The sequence below is a fragment of the Cherax quadricarinatus genome, chromosome 28 (genome assembly GCF_038502225.1).
Source record: "Cherax quadricarinatus isolate ZL_2023a chromosome 28, ASM3850222v1, whole genome shotgun sequence".
Lineage (NCBI taxonomy): Eukaryota > Metazoa > Arthropoda > Malacostraca > Decapoda > Parastacidae > Cherax > Cherax quadricarinatus.
The window spans coordinates 23871071-23893722 of NC_091319.1; the positions used below are offsets into that span (position 1 = coordinate 23871071).

Sequence of the window (22652 nt, forward strand, 5' to 3'; positions counted from 1 at the left end):
TTGGGCATATTTCCTTATACCTGGTGCCCCTGTTCACCCAGGAGTAAGTATGCACCTGGGTGTTAGTTGACTGTTGTGGGTAGCATCCCTGGAGGAAGGAGGGTACTAGTATACCTCGTGGGTGGCATCCCTGGAGGAGGGTACTAGTATACCTCGTGGGTGGCATCCCTGGAGGAGGGTACTAGTATACCTCGTGGGTGGCATCCCTGGAGGAGGGTACTAGTATACCTCGTGGGTGGCATCCCTGGAGGAGGGTACTAGTATACCTCGTGGGTGGCATCCCTGGAGGAGGGTACTAGTATACCTCGTGGGTGGCATCCCTGGAGGAGGGTACTAGTATACCTCGTGGGTGGCATCCCTGTAGGAGGGTACTAGTATACCTCGTGGGTGGCATCCCTGGAGGAGGGTACTAGTATACCTCGTGGGTGGCATCCCTGTAGGAGGGTACTAGTATACCTCGTGGGTGGCATGCATCCCTGGAGGAGGGTACTAGTATACCACGTGGGTGGCATCCCTGGAGGAGGGTACTAGTATACCTCGTGGGTGGCATCCCTGGAGGAGGGTACTAGTATACCTCGTGGGTGGCATCCCTGGAGGAGGGTACTAGTATACCTCAGATAGTGTTGGTCTTTGAAATGATCTGAGGTAGAATAACATCTCTTAGCCAGTAAATTCAATTGTGTAAAAAAATCCTCTGTCTTCCGTTTCTCAGATATTCCTTGAAGTACTTTTCCTTTTATCCCTGATTGATGTCACTTGATTGTTACACAGGTAACACATCATTGTTACACAGGTAACACATCATTGTTACACAGGTAATACATCATTGTTACACAGGTAACACATCATTGTTACACGGGTAACACATCATTGTTACACAGGTAATACATCATTATTACACAGGTAACACATCATTGTTACACGGGTAACACATCATTGTTACACAGGTAACACATCATTGTTACACAGGTAACACATCATTGTTACACAGGTAACACATCATTGTTACACAGGTAACACATCATTGTTACACAGGTAACACATCATTGTTACACAGGTAACACATCATTGTCACACAGGTAATACATCATTGTTACACAGATAACACATCATTGTTACACAGGTAACACATCATTGTTACACAGGTAACACATCATTGTTACACAGGTAACACATCATTGTTACACAGGTAACATCATTATTACACAGGTAATACATCATTGTTACACAGGTAACATCATTATTACACAGGTAATACATCATTGTTACACAGGTAATACATCATTGTTACACAGGTAACATCATTGTTACACAGGTAACACATCATTGTTACACAGGTAACACATCATTGTTACACAGGTAACATCATTGTTACACAGGTAATACATCATTGTTACACAGGTAATACATCATTGTTACACAGGTAACATCATTATTACACAGGTAACACATCATTGTTACACAGGTAACACATCATTGTTACACAGGTAACACATCATTGTTACACAGGTAACACATCATTGTTACACAGGTAACACATCATTGTTACACAGGTAACACATCATTGTTACACAGGTAACACATCATTGTCACACAGGTAATACATCATTGTTACACAGGTAACACATCATTGTTACACAGGTAACACATCATTGTTACACAGGTAACACATCATTGTTACACAGGTAACACGTCATTGTTACACAGGTAACACATCATTGTTACACAGGTAACACATCATTGTTACACAGGTAACATTATTGTTACACAGGTAACACATCATTGTTACACAGGTAACACATCATTGTTACACAGTTAACACATCATTGTTACACAGGTAACACATCATTGTTACACAGGTAACACATCATTGTTACACAGGTAACATCATTGTTACACAGGAAACACATCATTGTTACACAGGTAACATCATTGTTACACAGGTAACACATCACTGTTACACAGGTAACACATTGTAACACATCATTGTTACACAGGTAACACATCATTGTTACACAGGTAACACATCACTGTTACACAGGTAACACATCATTGTAACACATCATTGTTACACAGGTAACACATCATTGTAACACATCATTGTTACACAGGTAACACATCATTGTTACACAGGTAACACATCACTGTTACACAGGTAACACATCATTGTTACACAGGTAACACATCATTGTTACACAGGTAACACATCACTGTTACACAGGTAACACATCATTGTTACACAGGTAACACATCATTGTTACACAGGTAACACATCATTGTTACACAGGTAACATCACTGTTACACAGGTAACACATCATTGTAACACATCATTGTTACACAGGTAACACATCATTGTTACACAGGTAACACATCATTGTTACACAGGTAACATCATTGTTACACAGGAAACACATCATTGTTACACAGGTAACATCATTGTTACACAGGTAACACATCATTGTTACACAGGTAACACATCATTGTTACACAGGTAACATCATTGTTACACAGGAAACACATCATTGTTACACAGGTAACATCATTGTTACACAGGTAACACATCATTGTTACACAGGTAACACATCATTGTTACACAGGTAACACATCATTGTATCAGTAAAACATATGGACTTGATCCATTGGTAAGTTTTTATTTATTTGTGGTGTAATGAATCATTGTTGTGCAGCTACGAGACACTTCGATCCTCCCGGAGCTTTATAATGTCCCCTCAGCAGGCACCTGACTACAAGCTCGTCTCTACTATCTAAGGCCTGGGTTCGATCCCAGCACGTGGGAACGCTGGGCATCTTGCTTCTTTACAAAACCCGGGTGGTAACCGACTGTTGTGGGTCGCATCCTGGGAAAGAGGACTACAGAACCACAGTGGAAATACGCCAGGTACAGCGGCTTTATTGCGTTGTCTGAGTTACTAACACTCCGTATTAATATTGTGAATAAATCCTTATACTGTGACGCTTAATGGGTACAAAGAGTAACTATCCTATTATAACCTTACCAAAGTTGTTCAGTCCCTTGACAACGTTTGTACACAAGGTATGTACTCCGAGAGGAGGTGCATCTCTCTCTCTCTCTCTCTCTCTCTCTCTCTCTCTCTCTCTCTCTCTCTCTCTCTCTCTCTCTCTCTGTATAATAATAATAATAATAATAATAATAATCTTTATTTCCACAAGTACATGATACGACTTAAACAGACCACAACTGACATCACTGACATACTATATAGAAAGCTCCTTGGTTTGCAGAACATTTCGAGCAAATTAGATTAATTTTGTCCCTAGGACACGATCCACATCAGACGGCTAACACCCAGGTACCTATTTACTGTGTACGAATGGTATATAATACCGACAAGATGAGAGTAAGACACATGTGCAACATCTGGGTATCTTTATTGTAGACGTTTCGCCATCCAGTGGCTTTATCAATACAAATTCCAGGACATAACTTGAAGACAGTAGAACTATGTACAGAAGATGAGGTAATCAGTCCCTCAACCTAGGAGTAGGTGCGAACAGCACCATAGTCGTGGAGATTCTGAAGCAGAAGAAAGAATCCTGGCGCTTATATAGTAACGTCAGGTGAAGCAGACGAGGGCAAATTCACTGGTGGGCGGGATTCCCCAGTGGAAGTAGGTCCTTCCCAAAGAGATGGGTTAGTTGTAGTAGTAGTAGTTGTCGTAGTTGTGAAGGTTATATACCATTCGTACACAACTTGTCAGACACTGCAACATTATGGAATCTTAATTCTGAGGACATGTACATAACCTTCACAACTACGACAACTACTACTACTACAACTAACCCATCTCTTTGGGAAGGACCTACTTCCACTGGGGAATCCCGCCCACCAGTGAATTTGCCCTCGTCTGCTTCACCTGACGTTACTATATAAGCGCCAGGATTCTTTCTTCTGCTTCAGAATCTCCACGACTATGGTGCTGTTCGCACCTACTCCTAGGTTGAGGGACTGATTACCTCATCTTCTGTACATAGTTCTACTGTCTTCAAGTTATGTCCTGGAATTTGTATTGATAAAGCCACTGGATGGCGAAACGTCTACAATAAAGATACCCAGATGTTGCACATGTGTCTTACTCTCATCTTGTCGGTATTATATACCATTCGTACACAACTTGTCAGACACTGCAACATCATGGAATCTTAATTCTGAGGACATGTACATAACCTTCACAACTACGACAACGACAACTACTACTACTACAACTAACCCATCTCTTTGGGAAGGACCTACTTCCACTGGGGAATCCCGCCCACCAGTGAATTTGCCCTCGTCTGCTTCACCTGACGTTACTATATAAGCGCCAGGATTCTTTCTTCTGCTTCAGAATCTCCACGACTATGGTGCTGTTCGCACCTACTCCTAGGTTGAGGGACTGATTACCTCATCTTCTGTACATAGTTCTACTGTCTTCAAGTTATGTCCTGGAATTTGTATTGATAAAGCCACTGGATGGCGAAACGTCTACAATAAAGATACCCAGATGTTGCACATGTGTCTTACTCTTACCTATTTACTGCTAGGTGAACAGGCACAGCAAGTGTCTTAAGTTAAGTGGCAGTTCATGGTATAGGAGGTAAAGTACTAGCATGGATAGAGGCATGGCTTACAAATATAAAGCAGAGAATTTCCATTAATGGCGTCAAATCTGAATAGGGACCGGTCACTAGTGGCGCTCCACAAGGATCAGTTTAAGCCCATTTTCATTCATAATTTACATTAATGACCTTGATGAAGGAATTGCAAGCGACATGAGCAAATTTTCTGATGATACAAAAATAGGCCGTGTGATTCATTCTGAGGAGCATACCAATGAACTCCAGGAGGATTTGGACAAATTAATGTCTTGGTCTGAAAAGTGGCTGATGAAATTCAATGTGGACAAGTGTAAAGTCCTAGTCCTTGGTTTTCGAACAGAGTTGTGGATGCGTGGAACATCTTCCGAGTAGGGTGATAGAGGCTGGGACCTTGGGTGACTTTAAAAAGAGATTGGACAAATATATGAGTGGGAGGGGCTGGGTTTGATTAGTGTCGTGGGTACGGGAGTAAATTCTTGGGTAGTGGTGGTTTTAATAAGGACCTGAAGGCCAGTAGGCCTTCTGCAGTGTTCTTCCATTCTTATGTTCTTATGAAACATGCCCCCAATGTTTCCACCCGTACTGGAGATCGAACCACAGACCTCAGCGTGTGAGCGATGGAAACCATACCACGGGAGGGGATAGAACCCGCGATCAGAGAGTCTCAAAATTCCAGACTGTCACAATCGTGTCATTACGATTCCGTGAGTCATGAGCGATGGAAGTTTGCTTTAATTCTGTTTTAGTGGTTATTCTTGATTGGTGGTGAACACCTTGCATGCAGCCTTAGTGACCCTCGTACAGTTAATAGCCTTTAAAGGCAGTAACCAACCAATCAGCGCCTGCCAGGCCTGAGTGTCTGAAGCCTCGTACATAATTTCCAACCTCTACAATAATTGTGATAAATGTGATTTATGGTTTATAGTTATAGTATAGTTGTATATAATAAATTATGTCGTAAACCCAGGATAAGCCAGTAAAGTCAAACGATGTGGCTTGTTTTCATTGTTGTGTGAACTTTGCAGAGTGTGGCGGAGAAGTGGGGTGTGGAGGGGGCAGTGACCTGCACTTGGTGAAAGTTACCCCCCCATCCACCCCTCTACCCCCACCTCTATCCCCAGAATCCCACACCCGAACCCCTCCCCTACTCCAAACACTACCACTCCATCCCACCCAACCCCACCCTCCCCGCCGTCACCCTCCCTGCATCCTACTCCATCTTTCAAACCACAAATGACAAGCTGGACCCCAGTCGTGCCTCCCCCTCCATCTCTCCTCCCTTCTCCCCCATCCCCTCTCTACCTATTATCGCCACTTTTTTTCGTGTGGGAAAGTTGTAGCTCAGTGGTCAGAGCGTTTGGCACACAACCCAAACTTCCTGGGTTCGATCACGGACGAGTGGAAACGTCTACCTGGAAGGTGTCTCGAAGTGTCAATGCCCCGGCTGCCCAGATCACGATCAGCTTCCTAGTGGATCGGGAGATCAACTAGGCTGTTACCGCTGGCCATACGTAGTCTTACCTACGACCACATCTTGGCTAGTCGGGAACTGACCCTATGAACTTATCCAATGCCCTCTTGAACGTAGATAGTGGTCCATGTATGATGAGAGGCTGTTGAACAGTCTTGAGCTCCTTATATTTAGTACGTTGTCTCTCAGTGTATTCAAGGCACTCCCTGCTTTTCATTGAAGTTATATACCGTCTGTCGAATCTTTTGATTTCTTTGTACACATTTCTGACCAGTCTCTCAGATATTTTCAAGGTGTCAATTATGATGCATCTTTTCGCCTGGCTCCAATGAGTACAGATCAAGGGACTTCGAACGTTCCCAGTAATTAAGGTGCTTGACTGCGCTTATATGTGCAGTGAAGGTCCACTGTATATTATCTAGATCTGCAATTTTGCCTGCCTTAAACGGGGCTGTCAGTGTACAGCAGTATTCTAGCCTAGAGAAAACAAGTGATTTACAGAGGATCATCATTGGCTTGGCATCCCTTGTTCTGGGGTTCTTATTATTCATCTTCTCATTTTCCTTGTAGTTGTGATAATGATACTGTTGTAATCCTTGATAGTAAGATCCTCTGACATTATCATTCTTAAATCTTTCTCGTTAGTTTTTTTTTCTGTTGTGTGGTTAGATTTTGCTTGATACTCCATTTTAGCTTTTATTTCTTCAAGTTTTCTTAACAGAGTAACTGAAATTTATCCTCATTAAACATCATATTGTTTTTTGTGGCCCAGTGGAAGACTTGGTTTGTATCCGCTTGGTGATTTACTGTGTCTTACATGAATGACACTTGCGCAAATTCCAGTATCGTCTGCAAAATGTGATATTGTTCTAGGATTTACGTCTCCTATGTTAGCTATGAGGATGAAGTAATGAATGGGGGCGAGTACTGAGCCTTGGAAAGCCGAGCTTTTCACTGTGGCTGCCTCTGACTTAACTCTTGTACTGTACTGTTAAAAAAGGCAACAATACATCTGCCAACTTTTCCAATTATTCTTTTTTTGCAAGCATTTTGTGCACTATTACACCATAATTACTCTGGTCGAAGGCTTTTGCAAAATCTGTGTATTCTGTTTGTCCTCCAATACATCCAGGACTATGTCATAGTGGTCCAGTAGCTGTGAAAGGCAGGAGCGACCTGCTCTAAATCTATGCTGGCCTGGGTTGTGCGAATGTTGAAATACAAGGGGTTGGCGATCTTTCTTGTTAAACCCTTTTAAAGATATTTATAATGTGGAACTTTAGTGCTATCTCTCTGTAATTGTTTGTTAATGCTTTACTGCCACCTTTGTGGAGTGGGGCTATATCTGGTGTTTTAAACGACTGTGATGGCCTCTCTGTGTCTAGGCTCCTCTCTATAGAATATTTAAGGTATGTGATAGGGCTTCTTACAGTTCTTGATGACCACAGAGTTCCACGAGTCTGGGCCTAGGACAGAGTACATGGACATCTTGTCAACGGCTTCATTGAAGTACAGTGGTGTCAGAATTATATCAGAAATTTTGAAGATATTGAGAAGGTTTTGAGTCTTGTTCGTGAAGAAATTGTTCAGGTTGTCAACACTGAGTCTGATTAACAGCTCACTAAATAGAGAGTCATATCGAAACTTCAGTATTTCACTCATTTCATTGCTGTCGTCAGTGTAAGCTCCATCTTGTTTGAGCAAGGACCCGATACTGGATGTGGTTTTTGCCCTGGATTCGGCATAGAAGAAATATTTTTATTTTTTTTTCAGTTTTATTAACTTCTTTTAGCTCCTGTCTCTCCTGGACTCTTGTATGATTCATTCAACTTGAGTTCAGTATTTTCTAATTCTCTAGCCAGTGTTGTTTCCTCCCTTATTTCAGTCTAGCATCCATGAGAAGCTCTGTGTTTCTTTGTCTTCTCTTGTAGTGGGAGTATCGCACTCTTCCTAGCTTACATTTTTTTTTCTTTTTTCTTAGGGGAATGTGTCTTGAGCATAATTCTATCCTCGCAGATTTGGTCCTTTACAGACACTGGTTCAGATCCACGTTTTTTTTAAATATTTTTGTTAAGGACAAGAGTTATTTAATCCCAGTTTTGATATGAATTAACTGTCTTCGATACTGTTATATTTCGTACCAGGTTATCATTATTTGTGAACATAAGATCAAGTGTGTTTTCCAGTCTTGTTTGCTGGTGTAAGGCTGTTCCACTGCCAACCACACCCTTCCCTCCGCTCACACCCTTCCCTCCATCAGCCACACCCTTCCCCTCCATCAATCACACCCTTCCCTCCATCAACCACATTCTTCCCTCCATCAGCCACATCCTTCCCTCCATCAACCACATCTTTTCCTAGATCAGCCACACCCTTCACCTCCATCAGCCACACCCTTCCCTCCAACCACACCCTTCCCTCCATCAACCACACCCTTCCCTCCATCAACCACACCCTTCCCTCCATCAACCACATCCGTCCCTCCATCAACAATGTGAGCTGCTTCACATAATAAAAAGTTTTCCCTGAATATGCAAGAGGATGTATTCCCATACCACAAGTAAATGAGAAATACAATGTTATGCTAAATGTTCTCAGCGGTGTTGCTGGATACAACCCCCAGCTATGGTGATAACGTAACCTATATTAGATCCTTAAGATTATGATGTGCTCAATTTAATATAAGCTAAGGAAATTTTTCTCATGCCCTTGGAGCTAATGCAGAACGAAGCTCTCAGAATTATTGTTGGCTGTCTTAAAACTACCAAGGTTCTTAATATTAGGAAGGAGCTTGGTGTTCCTGGTATCAGTGATAGGATTATTGTGATTAACACTGTACTTGGTATTAGAATGTTAAGAAATGAACCAGACACACTCTACAAATTTTACTAAATGTCTAGAAGTAAATACACACAGATCTAAATGGGTTGTGAAACATGCAATGAAGTTTTAAAACTTGCACGAACTGTATCACTGTAGACAACAAGAGCATTTCACTCTTCCATGGAAGATGTGTTCATATAATGTGACATATCTGCAAGCCCCTCCCAGGGTGCTCATCACTAGTAATCCCTTCCTTAAATCACTTGTAAAGGCAACTGCTCGAGAAGAAATTTATCTCTCAGCTTTTATTAATAATGTATCTCAAGTTATAAACACTGAGGGATCTCAGCAGGAGTCTTTGGCAGGGCTGCATCTGCTCTTGTTGCCACCTCCATAGTTAAAAACGATAACAACATTGTTGAGTTAGGCATAAGAATTAACAACTGGGCGTCTACACTGCAAGCTGAATTATTTGTCAGCCTAATGGAGCTAAAATTAATTTAAATACACTAAACTTGACTCTATGATTATTACTGATTCTGATTCTATGTCATAACTGAAGGCTCTTGATTCACATAATGACTCTCACGACATGTTCATTGGAGAAGTCAGGCATAGATACTTAAAAATCACAGAAAATGGAATTAATGAATTCCATCTTATAATGAATTATTTCATCATCATCATGGAAAATGTAGAATATAACTTCGGTGTATCTGTGTCTAGCATTAGGAATAATATTAGGAGAGAAGTAAATAACGAAGCTGAATGTTATAGGAATGCAACTAGATGCCTGAGCCAGTCTATAACTCATTATGATAACTTGAAACGAAGACAAGTACGTTTATGGAGCAACTTGCAATGTGAACAGACTGACTGATGTTGATAGTAGCCAGGCTTAGGCTTGGTTACAAGTACTTCTGGCAGTATGACAGACTAACTCATGATGATCAAACCAAATGTAAAGTACGTGGTCAGCCTTTTGGTCACTATCTTGAACACTATGTGTTTAATTCTTCACTTAAGGAATATAGAGATACAGTATAATAAACTATGTAATATATCAAGATACCTCATTAATGAAAATAAGAAAGATACCAGACATATTAAGCAAATATATTAAACTTACTTGCAATAGGTAATTATTATTATTATAATAAAAAAGAAGCGCTAAGCCATGCAATAGGTAAACCAAATGCAGATATAAATAAAATGTACTCCTGCTAAATTTTGGGGGGACCTAGTTCTTAGGTCTCTTTTGTGTCTGTTACCTCTTTTGAAGTCTAGTTCTTAGGTCTCCTGTGTAACCATATATTACGAACACATGTAATGAATAATCTGTGAGACCTGGTCGTAATGGGAATTGGAGCATACAAACTCAGCAGTAGACTATAATGTATATTTTTCCTTCACCCACTACATATTGTATGTTATGTACAATATGTACAGATAGAATGATAATAAGTGTACACCACAGTGACAGATGATACAGCAGAAGCCAGAAAGAGTGCACCGTACTCAACCAGCAGGTAGGCAAGTCTGCCATAAGCTTCCCGCAAGTGAACTACGTTGCTTCAGCATTGGCAGGCTTGTCTGTGATTGGTTAATGAACTAAGGTACTGATTTAATAATGACGGGTACTCTATCGATCGTTAAACCCTAAGCACCTGGTTCGCTGGTTGGGAGGCAGCCTGTATGGGAGCGTGACATATGCCGAATACATTGTAACATACTCTTTGCATGCCACACCACATGCTCTTGCCTTTCGTCCAAAGGATAGATACAGGATGCACAATAAATTAGCTGTTTTGATGACAAAATCTAAATCTAATCATAACTGTAACCAATCTTTAATGTGGCATCCATAAAGATGCAGAAAGCCTACAAGCTGATATCCACCAAGTCTTCCAATGGGCTACTGCCAACAATATGATGTTCACTGAGAATAAACTTCAGTTACTACGTTAGGAAAGAATGGAAAAAATAAGATCGAAGTACAAGACAAACTCAAATCACTCAATGTAACAGTGTAATTCTAATGTGAGAGACCTGGGAGTGATAATGTCAAAGGATCTCACGTTCAAGGAACATAGTAATGCCATTATCTCACCCGCAAGGAAAATCATAAGTTGGACAATTAGAATTTTCAAAACTAGAGATGCCAAGCCAATCGTAATGTTCTTCACATCACTAGGTCTTCCTAGGCTGGAATATTGCTATATGCTAACGGCCCCTTCAAGGCAGGTGTTATTGTTGAGCTGGAAAATATACAGAAAACTTTCGAAGCTTTTGAAGTCCCTCGTACTGTACTCCTTAAAACAGTGGTGAGAAAGATACATAATAATCTAAACCTGGAAGATTCTGGATGGCTTGATGCCAAACCTTGCACACCAAAATCACTACATATGAAAGCAAGAAGATTAGCAAACCTTGCAAAATATTTCCAGTGAAGAGCATGGGAGCGATGAGTATACTGAGAGAGAAGTCAGTAAATGTAAAGGGGCCATGACTCCTCAACACCTTCCCCCTTGACAAATTAGGGGGATTATCAGTAGACCCCTGACCGTGTTCAAGAAGGAACTCGATAAATTTCTTAAATCTGTTCCTGATCAACCTGACTATGGTGCATACGCAGGATTGTGGGTGGAGGGTACCAAGAGCCTAATGGACCAAGAAGCCTGGTCTGGGACCTGGCCTCGAAGGAGGTGACCTGCGGAAGTGACTACAGGTAACTTTATGCCTCCCAGAACTACGCAACCACCGAAATCTTAGTTTATCTAGCATATCCGTCCCACCCAACACCTAGATAATACATGATATTCCTTACTCTAGATAGAAGTAGATAGATCATCTTGGAGATAATTTTGGTGTGGACACCATAGTCCTCTAATCGTTGTCTTTCCTATGTTCTCCTCTCTCTCTCTCTCTCTCTCTCTCTCTCTCTCTCTCTCTCTCTCTCTCTCTCTCTCTCTCTCTCTCTCTCTCTCTCTCTCTCTCTCTCTCTCTCTCTCTCTCTCAATTTTTTTATTTACACAAGTTTTTTTATTGGGCTAGTTTAAGAGTTCCTAATTTTATTTACAAACTGAGAGCTGTTATCTACCTCAGTTCTCTCTCTCTCTGGTAGGTAATAAAGTAATGTATACACACTAACATATCACAATCTCTATTAAGCAGTCACTCCGAGAGAATTTCTCTAATGGGGGGGAGGGGGCTGGGAAACTTGCTTCACTTCACCCTTATTATTATACTACTTTTATATGGGGTGGGGGACTGCGGGAATTTTTCAGGGGTCTGAAGCCCCCCGTGCCCCCTAAGCCCATCTAATATATTTTTGTATAACACATTAATGAGAGCAGCCACCGGGAGAGGACTGGAGGTGTTACCCAGGGTGAACAAGAACATCAGGGGGATCGAACCACGAGTGGAAATAAGTCACTCTGTCTGACTTTTTTGGGTTATCCTAGGTTCTCTACACATATGCTGCTATGTATGATAATTCTATGTAACTGTATTTGTGTATACCTGAATAAACTTACTTAGTGCGCTACCAGTCGAGCTGCGCGACACCCTAAGTAAGCTTACTGAGACATAGATACACATAAGTACAATTATCATAGTGTAAATTACCTAGGATAACCCCCTAAAAAGTCAGTGACTTATTGCCATTGGGATCCTTGGCGTTAAGCCCCCAGAAATAAATCCTGGCTCCAATGGAAATAAGTCACTTTGAGTTTTTTGGGTTATCCTAGGTAATCTACACATACGCTGCTATGTATGATAATTTATGTAACTGTATTTATGTGTACCTGTACCTGAATAAACTTACTAGCTCCCCCAAAATGAAATACTGACTGCGCCACATTTGCTGTTACCAGTTCCTACACCTGTGGTGGGCTCTTGATGCAAAGAATTGAACTTGTCCTCCCTCCCTAGGATCAGATCTGATTGATTCCCATACCCCAGGCGCTGCATGACCCCTACGGGTCATGCAGCACTTGGAAAATGGGAATCAGTGCCTAAACATATGATATAATATAAAAATCCTCCCCCTAATATGTGACGTCATAGTTTCGTCAATACAACTTGAGTATTACATAACATTGAATTATATATTTATCTTTAAGAATAAAACTTGATAATTTGTTACATAATTATTTATTATAACTATATGGATAAAATATCTCCGATTTTGTTTTAAGACCCTGAGTTGTTTTTTTATATAAGAAAGTTGAGGTTGTATGAGCCGGAATTAATGTTGTGACTCAGGTGGTGGTGTTGTGGTGGTGGTGCACGTGTGTCAACACAACTTCAAGCTCCGGTAAAACTCTCTTTATTAATAGGGGATCCACCTCACCTAATTAATGACTTATTTGTTTCAGTTATTTGTTCCGGAGGAAACGAGAAACTGAAACAAAATAATTCCCGCCCGGATTTGGGAAAACTTTTTTCCCCTTTACTCCCGGGAATTAAGTAAGCTTCGTTGACCCTTAATAACCCCTAATAACAACAACGTATTTATTACACAAGAGAAAAAAACGAAGGAGCAGTGCAGCAGCCCTACTGGCCCATGCTAGGCAGGTCAAACTCTCACCCACTAATGTGGCCTGGTGGCTAAAGCTCCCGCTTCACACACGGAGGGCCCGGGTTCGATTCCCGGCGGGTGGAAACATTTCGACACGTTTCCTTACACCTGTTGTCCTGTTCACCTAGCAGCAAATAGGTACCTGGGTGTTAGTCGACTGGTGTGGGTCGCATCCTGGGGGACAAGGTTGAAGATCACAATGGAAATAAGTTAGACAGTCCTCGTTGACGCACTGACCTTCTTGGGCTATCCTGGGTGGCTAACCCTCCGGGGTTAAAAATCCGAACGAAATCTTATCTTGTCCATGCAACCATAAACAGATTTCCTCAGCTAATTCGGCAGATGACGGCCTTGCTTTATAGGCCAAGCTACCCAGTTTGGCTTAATCGACACGATATATATATATATATATATATATATATATATATATATATATATATATATATATATAATTTTATTTATTTAAAGCTACCCAAAATTCTCGTCTCATTGACGCTACCTGGGAGTTTGTTCCACTCTTCCACATCCCTGTTGTCAAACTAATACTTCCCAATATCCTTTCTAAATTTAAATTTCTCCAATTTGATTCTATTTCTGCATGTTTCCTTACACCTCTTGTACCCGTTCATCTAGCAAGTAGGTACCTGGTTGTTAGTTGACTGGTGTGGGTCGCATCCTGGGGGACAAGATTGAGAACCCGTCCCCTCAAGGGATGTTCCTTGACACTGGTGAGGGGCTCTTGATCTAGGGAATTGGATCTGTGCTCCAGTTCCTTGAATTGAGCCTGAATACCTTCCATCCCCCCCCACGTGTGCTGTATAATCCTACAGGTTTAGCGCTCCCCCATGATTATAATAATGAGGACCCCAGTGGAAATAAGATAGACAGTTCTCAGTGACACTGTCTATCTTTAGTTATCATGGGTGGTTAACCCTCCGGGGTTAAAAATCCTTTCTTATTTCTCTCATGGTCCTGTCTTGGCTAGCTCTTTTCAGCACGTTATTTATATCCCCTTTATTTCATACATGTGTATATAAAAGTTTATTTAGATACAGGTACACATAAGGACAATCATCATACATAGTAACATGTGTAAATTACTTAGGATAACCCAAAAAAGTCAGTGACTCATTTCCATTGGGGTCCTTGTGATATCTTATTATTTAAAGCCTAGCAGTAACTTACGGTATAAATCAATCATAATTATAACCTTAAAAGTTAAAACAGCTAATTAACTCAACTGTGTGAGAATCAGTTACAATAGAAGGAAATACTACACTAGAATAAAGTTTACCTGAGTTATTTACATTAACATTAAAGAGAGACTCAGCTTACAATAATAGGTACATGAATGTTAACTATACAAGAAATCACTCTGTAGCTTCATTCATTAGATACCTATTAGCTCTCTTCCTGAAGCAGCTCATGCTGGGCTCTAGTACTATACTGGTTTTGGTTCACAAACTTGGCAGCAAGATATTCTGGACACTGCTTGTGAGCAATTTTATAAACATGATTCAGTGCTGTATAGCCCTTGTGGCTTAGCGCTTCTTTTTGATTATAATAATAATAATAATATAAACATGATTAAACTTTAGGTGTTTTACTGTCTTCAGCATTCAGCATATCCAGTTTTAACTCTTTTAGGGTCCAAGCCAAAATCGGAAGGGGTGCCCCACTGTCCAAGAAATTTTGAAAAAAAAAAAAAATTATTTTTTTCTTACAGAATTAAAGAGTATATTTTTGTGAAAGTAATAAAACAAAAAAAAAATTCTGATCAGTACTTACCGAGATAGTGGCGAGAAGTTGACCCAAAATGACCAGGTGGCGGCAACATCGACAATTTCCACATACGTACGCGCATTATTTTACGTTTTTTATAGTTTTTTTTTTTTTCTTTTCTAATTTTTTTCTTTTCCTACTAACATTTGGGGCCTGAGAAACCAATACTATATATAATGTATATATATATAAACTCACTGTATTGAACACACTAACTGCACTAAAGCTATTATAATATTGTTTACCACTTTTGTTTATTACAATAAACATGCACAACTCTTGTATAATACTAATGCTCTATCATATATTTACATATGTACAATCACTGGACATGTTTTTAGAACTGCTGCAGCTAGTGAAACTCCTTGAAACAAGGCACCATGCACAGAGGTACCTTACATTCCTCACACATAAGCCGAGTGTCTTTGCGTCTTTATTGCCATCGTTTTGTTTGTGCACAGCCAACATGTCTCTTCTGAGCAAATTTCTTCTTAGTTGCAGGAAGCTGTATTATAAAGTGATCACCTTCCCTCCTCAAACGCTTGGGAATATCCTGAGAAGTTTGAGGACGGTTTTGTATAGCGGGTGTTGTTACCTAGTGGTTGTCTGACAACAGACAAACGAAATTCATCATACGGTGGTCTGTTGCCAGTCTTCACTTGGTACACATTATATGCATTGAGCATTGAAGTGTCCATGAGATGGAAGAATAGTTTCATATACCACTTGTAGCTCTTACGAACACAATCAACAAAGCCAATCTGCATATCACATTTGTCAACCAAGCGCATGTTTTGTGTATAATCAATCACTGTCACTGGTTTTCAAATATGATCATTAGTCATTCTATAAACTTTGCCACTGTCTTGCATTTCGTTATGGTGAATGGTTGTCAACAATGTGACATCTCGTTTGTCATGCCACCGTAATGCCATGATGTCATTGGCAGTAAACACCTGCACCTCATCACCATGAGTGCCTGCGTTGAACCTGGGCATATGTTTACGATTAGAACGCACTGTGCCACACACGTCTGTCTTGTTCACTCGCAAGAAATCACTGAGTAAAGGGCTTGTGTACCAGTTATCGGTATGTAATGTATGCCCCTTACCAAGATAAGGTGCCATCATGCTTCTCACTACGTCACCTGAGATACCCAATAACATCCTGGTATCTTTCAATGTTTTACTTCCCGTGTATACAACAATATCCAATACCAGGCCACTGTCACAGTCACAGAGTACAAACAGTTTTATACCAAAGTGTTTCCTCTTGCTCGGTATATACTTTTTGAATGACAATCTACCTTTGAACAAAATCAAAAGATTCGTCAAGTACAAGATTCGTGAATGGATAAAAGTACATGTTGAATTTTTGTTTGAGATACATAAAAACATTTCTAATCTTGTATAACCTGTCACTTCTGTCAGGCCTGGTTTTGTCAGAGAAGTGCAACATACGTAACAGTAAGATAAACCTGTTCACTGGGATGATTTCACTGAAGACTGGGGTAGAAATTAGCTGATCTGTGGACCAGTGTGCTTTTATATTATGCTTATAGACATGAGGCATAAACATTATTGTTGCAAAAAGCAAATGCATTTCTGCAACAGTTGTCTCTTTCCACTGGTGTAGTCTTGACTGTGGTGATATCATCGTATTTGCCATGGTGTACTCAAAATACTTGTTACTTTCCCTGACAATAGTTTCCATCAAGGGCTGTTCAAAGAATAATTCAAAGAATTCCAGTTCATTGGGAGTGGTTCCAAGGGGACAAGTAGGTAGAATTCCACTTTGAGAGTCATCAAACTGGTGGGGCTTGGGAACAAAATTGAGATTTTGCTGCCAATCCCACATACGGTTTGCTGGTGGATACTGGACATCGTAGGCTGGTTGTGCTGGTAGTTGTGGTTGTGGTGGGCTCGTGGCTGACGCCCCGCTTTGTCCTCGAGCTGAGGAGTCAGCAGCGTGGGTCCCAGCCTGGGCTGGTGAGTCGTGCATGGCGGTGGCACTACCATCACCACCAATACCACCACTTACCATTGCCTGTGGTCTATCCATGCCAAGTGTAGCCACATCATCCTCACTTTCACTGTCTGTTCCTGGTGTAGGGCCACGGGATGTACTCCGGCTCCTGGACGCTGCATAGGGAACACTTCCCGAGCGCATGCGGCGGTGCATATACTGACGCTTCACTTGTGAATATGTTTCCTCACTATCACTACTCGAATGATCATCAAGAGCAATAAAATCACAATCCACATCACTATCATTATTACTGAAGTCAGAGGCCTGGCCATGCAAAAGTAATAGTTTTCTCTTGTGATGAGGTACAACTGACCGTGACTGAGGAGTGCCTACACCAGAGGTAGAGGGTTGAGGATCGTCAGGGTTTTCTGCACTATTATCGATATCCTGGTCATTCCTTTCGGTCACTAACTGATCAAAGCCCAAGAATTTGTCTTCATTTCCACTTCCATCAGAGTCAGAACTATCAGACAGGAAGAGGGGAGTCCCAATTTTCCTTGGAGTGAGAGCTGCCTTGTGATGAGGCATGGTGAACAAGGGTAACTGAGCCGGCGTTCCCACAATGCTATGCGGGCGCCTAGAATTTTTGTTTAAGGCGCGCACACACTGCTCAGACCCGTTCTCTCACATGTAGGCCTACCAGCCTTTTTGCACTAAATTTGACGCCGCTAGAATTTTGGCATAGATCTACAGTTTGGACCCTGAACATAAAGCCATAGATCTACAGCACAGACCCTGGAAAGGTTAATTCATCCTGGCCTATATGCTCTCTTGGACTCTGGTCCAGGATGAATCTCACCATTTTGTTCTAGGTGATTTGTAGTCTCAATTTTTTTTTTGGGGGGTTTGTTAAGGCAGAGTACCATGAAGAACAAGAATCTATATGACATTGTATAAGAGCTAGACATAGGGTCCTGTGAGCCTCAGTAGGTAGACATTGTGCCTGTCTACAGAGGGAATTTAGCCTGACATTTGTTTTTATTATATTGTTCTTTATCAATTCTTCTGGCATGCTTAGGTCAAGAGGAATTCACATATATTTCACTGAAGATAGTGAAAGGTTGGGTTCCCCATTACACTGGACATTAAAATTTTTACCTTTTTCAGTTTACTTTTTTGCACCAAAGAGTATGGCTTCTGTTTTCCTGAGGTGTTGCAATAGTAGTCTACTAATCACTTACTGTACGACTCTAGTTCTAGTGATATTTTATTAACTGTATCTTGTGGGTCTTTACCTGAGACTAACAGCACACTGTTTGTGTACTACAGAAGTTTACACTTGACAATAATGGGCATGTCATTTACATAGCCTCGAAATAGTAAAGGTCCCAGAATACTACCTTGGGAAACCCCACATGCTATTGGCAGGGGTTCTAATTCTGTATTGTTGATCTTGACAATTTGTTTCCTGTTGCTCAGGTAGGTTTTGAACCAGTCTACAGAGCCTATGTTGATAGCTTGTAGTTTCTTACATAACATATTATGGTTAACTGTATTGAATGCCTTTGACAAGTCTAGGGTTACTATACCTATGAGATTCCCTGATGACATTTGAGTTCTCGGGTAGTCCATCAGATTAATGAGGGAGGCGTTGGTCGAGTAAGATCTGAAACCTTATTGGTAACTATGGAAAATATTGTCATTAAGATACTTAACTACCTGACAGTACACTGCTTTCTCTGGAATTTTGAACATCACACTGAGTATACTAACAGGCCTATAGTTGATGATGTTGGACCTACTGTCTTTCTTGAAGATAGGAGTAACTCTGGCTTCCTTTAACCCTTCTTGGATGGTATTGATGGCTATGGACAAATTTATTATGTATGCAGTGGGGATTGGCAATTCAGAAGCACCATCTTTCAGGAATTTGGCTTGGATGTTATTTGGCCTGGTGCTTTTAATTGGGTTTAACTTTCTTTTCGCACACAGTCATAAGACACCCCTACTAATTGGCAACTGTTCAGGGTGATGCATTTATTACTGTAGTAAGTTTTTAACTTATTGGAGCCTTTGTTAAAGTATTTGATGCAGCATTCAGTTTACCTAATTAATCTAATTTTCTCCAACTTGAATCCATTGCTGCTAACCCTGTCTTGGTTAGATATTTTCAGCATGTTAAGATAAGATTTGTTCAGGGGGACATGATTGAAGGACCCCAATGGAAATAAGACATGGTCCCTGATGATGCACTGACTTTCTTGGGTTATCCTGTGTGGCTAACCCTCTGGGTTAAAACTCTGAGCAAATCTTAACTTGGATGTTTGTGTCACTTTCTGACATTATTTAATGTATCATGAAGGAAGATTTTATTCATGGTACTTATGAAGGATGATACTAGTATGTATTTTATTATTTTTTATTAACACGTTGGCCGTTTCCCACCAAGGCAGAGTGACCCGAAAAAGAGAAACTTCCATCATCATTCACTCCATTACTGTCTTGCCAGAGGCATATTTACACTACAGTTATAAAACTGCAACATTTACACCCCTGCTTCAGAGTGCTGGCAATGTAGTTCCCATCTCCAGGAATCAAGTCCAACCTGCCAGTTTCCCTGAATCCCTTCGTAAATGTTACCTTGCTTACACCCCAACAGCATGTAAAGTCCTAAAAACCATTTGTCTCCATTTGTTCCTATCTAACACGCTCACACACGCTTGCTGGAAGTCCAAGCCCCTCGCACACAAAACCTCCTTTACCCCTTCCTTCCAGCCTTTCCTAGGCCAACCCCTACCCTGCCTTCCCTCCACTACAGATTTACACACTCTTGAAATCATTCTATTTCATTCCATCCTCTCTACATGTCCAAACCATTTCAATAACCCCTCCTCAGCCCTCTGGATAATAGTTTTGGTATTCCAACACCACCTCCTAATCTCCATACTACGGATTCTCTGCATTATATTTACACCACACATTGCTCTAAAACATGACATCTCCACTGCCTCCAGCCTTCTCCTTGTTACAACATTCACCACCCAAGTTTCACACCCATTGGTATAACTATACTCTCATACATACTAGTACATATATGATTCACATATGACCAGGACAGTTTTTTCCTAAAGTGACTAATAATATTGATAAAAACATTTACTAAGTCTTACCTTGTTCTGTAAGCTAAATGGTATAAATTAATAGGATGTATTTTTTCCAGACACCTGAGAACAGAAGGATGCCTACCCAAGAAGAGATTTTTGCAGAACTGGTAAGACTTTTACTTTTTCTTCACTTACATATATTTTACTTAATACAACTCACAACTTGTCACCATTGCAGGAAGGTAAAACAATAATTTATAAAATCTCTATCAATTTAAAATGGAGAACATTTAGTAGTTGAAGTATTTGGTTGAACTCGGCAGAAAATAACATTGTAATTTTTCGTGCGTTTTTCAGCACTTGTCCTTTGTTATAATAAACAGTGCTCTGCAGTATACACATTTATTAGCTAAGTGTGAAACTTGCCTTCACTACAAGAGAAATGAGATAGGCCAAAATCAGGAAAAAAAAAAATCTAAAAGTAGATTTGAAAAAAAAAAAGAAATCCTTACCCCTCTATTTTGTCACATATTGTATTGAATAATTGAGGATTAACGCTCGTGCAGGTTCTTGATCTCTTATTAATTAAGTATTGGCCCCTTTATTTATTCATCTTCCATTGTCATAATTACTCACTCTGTACACTTTATGAATCGTGCTGTTTCCTTACCCCACTGATCTAGCCTCCATTGACGAGTTACCTCTCCTCACTGAATGATGGAGGTCCGATCCCAAGACCACGGCGGTAAACGAATTTGTCGCTAAGCGAGGAGCATACTATAATGGTAGTGGGATTGTGTCGACCATCTTTGATATTGTTTTAATGTCACCTTTGCATCATTTATAACATTTCTGGTATATTTTTAAATGTTTATACAGTAGTGTACTGTATATTGTAATTAACAGAATAGAGAAACTCGGCTCTAATATACATTATTTAGGTATGCATACTTCAGATAGCCAGTCGTTAGTCTGAGTTGTCTGTAAACTAAGTGAGGAGAGTCTTCTAATTACTGGACAGAGGATTGAGCTTCTGCTACTCTGCCCTCGATAACCTACATGATTTAGAAAGATGATCCATTGATGAGTTGTTGAAAGAGGCACATATGTATTGACTATGACATTTAATAAAGGAGTTATCATGAGTGGCTTCAGTTATATATAATACACAGAGAGGTGAAGGATGTTAAAGTGGGGTAATGTAACCAACAATGAGGCTTGAAGTCGTCACTTTAAAATATAGGATGGGTACAAGCTTCACAAGTGATTTTTTTGGGTCCATTTGGCCCAACATAATTTGCAGAGTCTGTACATACCGTAGAAGTACTTAAGGAACGTTTCCTCACATTCCTCAAGATTCATGGCACCACACTTTATGCAAGACAGTGCCTGGTGCCATGCAAAACCAGGTCAAGAAATGGTTCAAAGGGAACAATATCAGTGTTATACAGTGGCTAGGAAACAGACCTGACTTGAGTCTCATTGTAAATTGTTGAAATGAAATGAAAGCAACAGTCCATTACAAAAAAATCAAGATTCAGTCACTGAACTTTACTTTAAAAAGTAAGTAAAATTCTAATTTTGAACAAGAATTTATCCCCTCCTGTATTGAGAAACTTCAGAAAATTGCAAATGGATGGATATCTTTTCTACAGTGAATTTGATGGCAGGTTCTAGGCTCTTAATTCTTTCACTGTCCAGACCCCTGAAATTAAAGCTACACTGGATACTCATGTAATGTAATGCAATAAGATCACAGTAAACAGGTGATTTCAGAATATGCAAAACAACCACTGTGAAAGAATAAGTGAAACTCCAAGTGCTTTCTTGACCTCTCATTATCAAAGAACTATAAAAACAATACATCAAAGGAAGGCATATAAAGGTCAAGACCACACCTCACCATCACATCCCACAACAAAGCAAAGTAATGTAATATTGAATAATGACCAAAAAAAAATAGGATCTGCCCATTCTCATTTAACAATCCTCTCCCATTAGTACAGCAACCAGATTCTAGTCTCCTGACCTCACAGGTCTCCCCAGATGGGACTGAATTAAATTAAATTAAATTCCAGTATAAACCCTTCTCTGAAACTTTTCCTTGATTGCCGCAACTGAACACATAGGCATAACACAAGACGCTAAACCCTCTTTGACATTCCCCATGTCCAACTTGACCTATGCAAGAACTCTTGGCACATAAGAGGCCCTAAGATTTGCATTTGGAATTCATTGCTTGAAGCATCAAAAGGCACCCTATCTGCCAATCAATTCAGGTCTGTTGATAAAGTCATTTCGTCC

The 22652-nt window shown here is 40.4% G+C and overlaps 1 protein-coding gene across 3 annotated transcripts in view; it reads left to right on the forward strand.

Annotated features, from left to right (window-relative positions):
• LOC128693346 (protein PBDC1) overlaps positions 1-22652 on the forward strand; it is a 438868-nt gene that overhangs the window by 366092 nt on the left and 50124 nt on the right. For 2 of the 3 annotated variants that reach the window (XM_053783034.2, XM_070089483.1), the window contains exon 2: positions 20465-20515. In XM_053783034.2, the coding sequence (XP_053639009.2) occupies positions 20465-20515 (51 nt within the window). Of the gene's footprint in view, positions 1-13144; positions 13231-20464; positions 20516-22652 lie in introns of those variants that run through there. The other variant, XM_053783033.2, reaches the window with a different exon arrangement.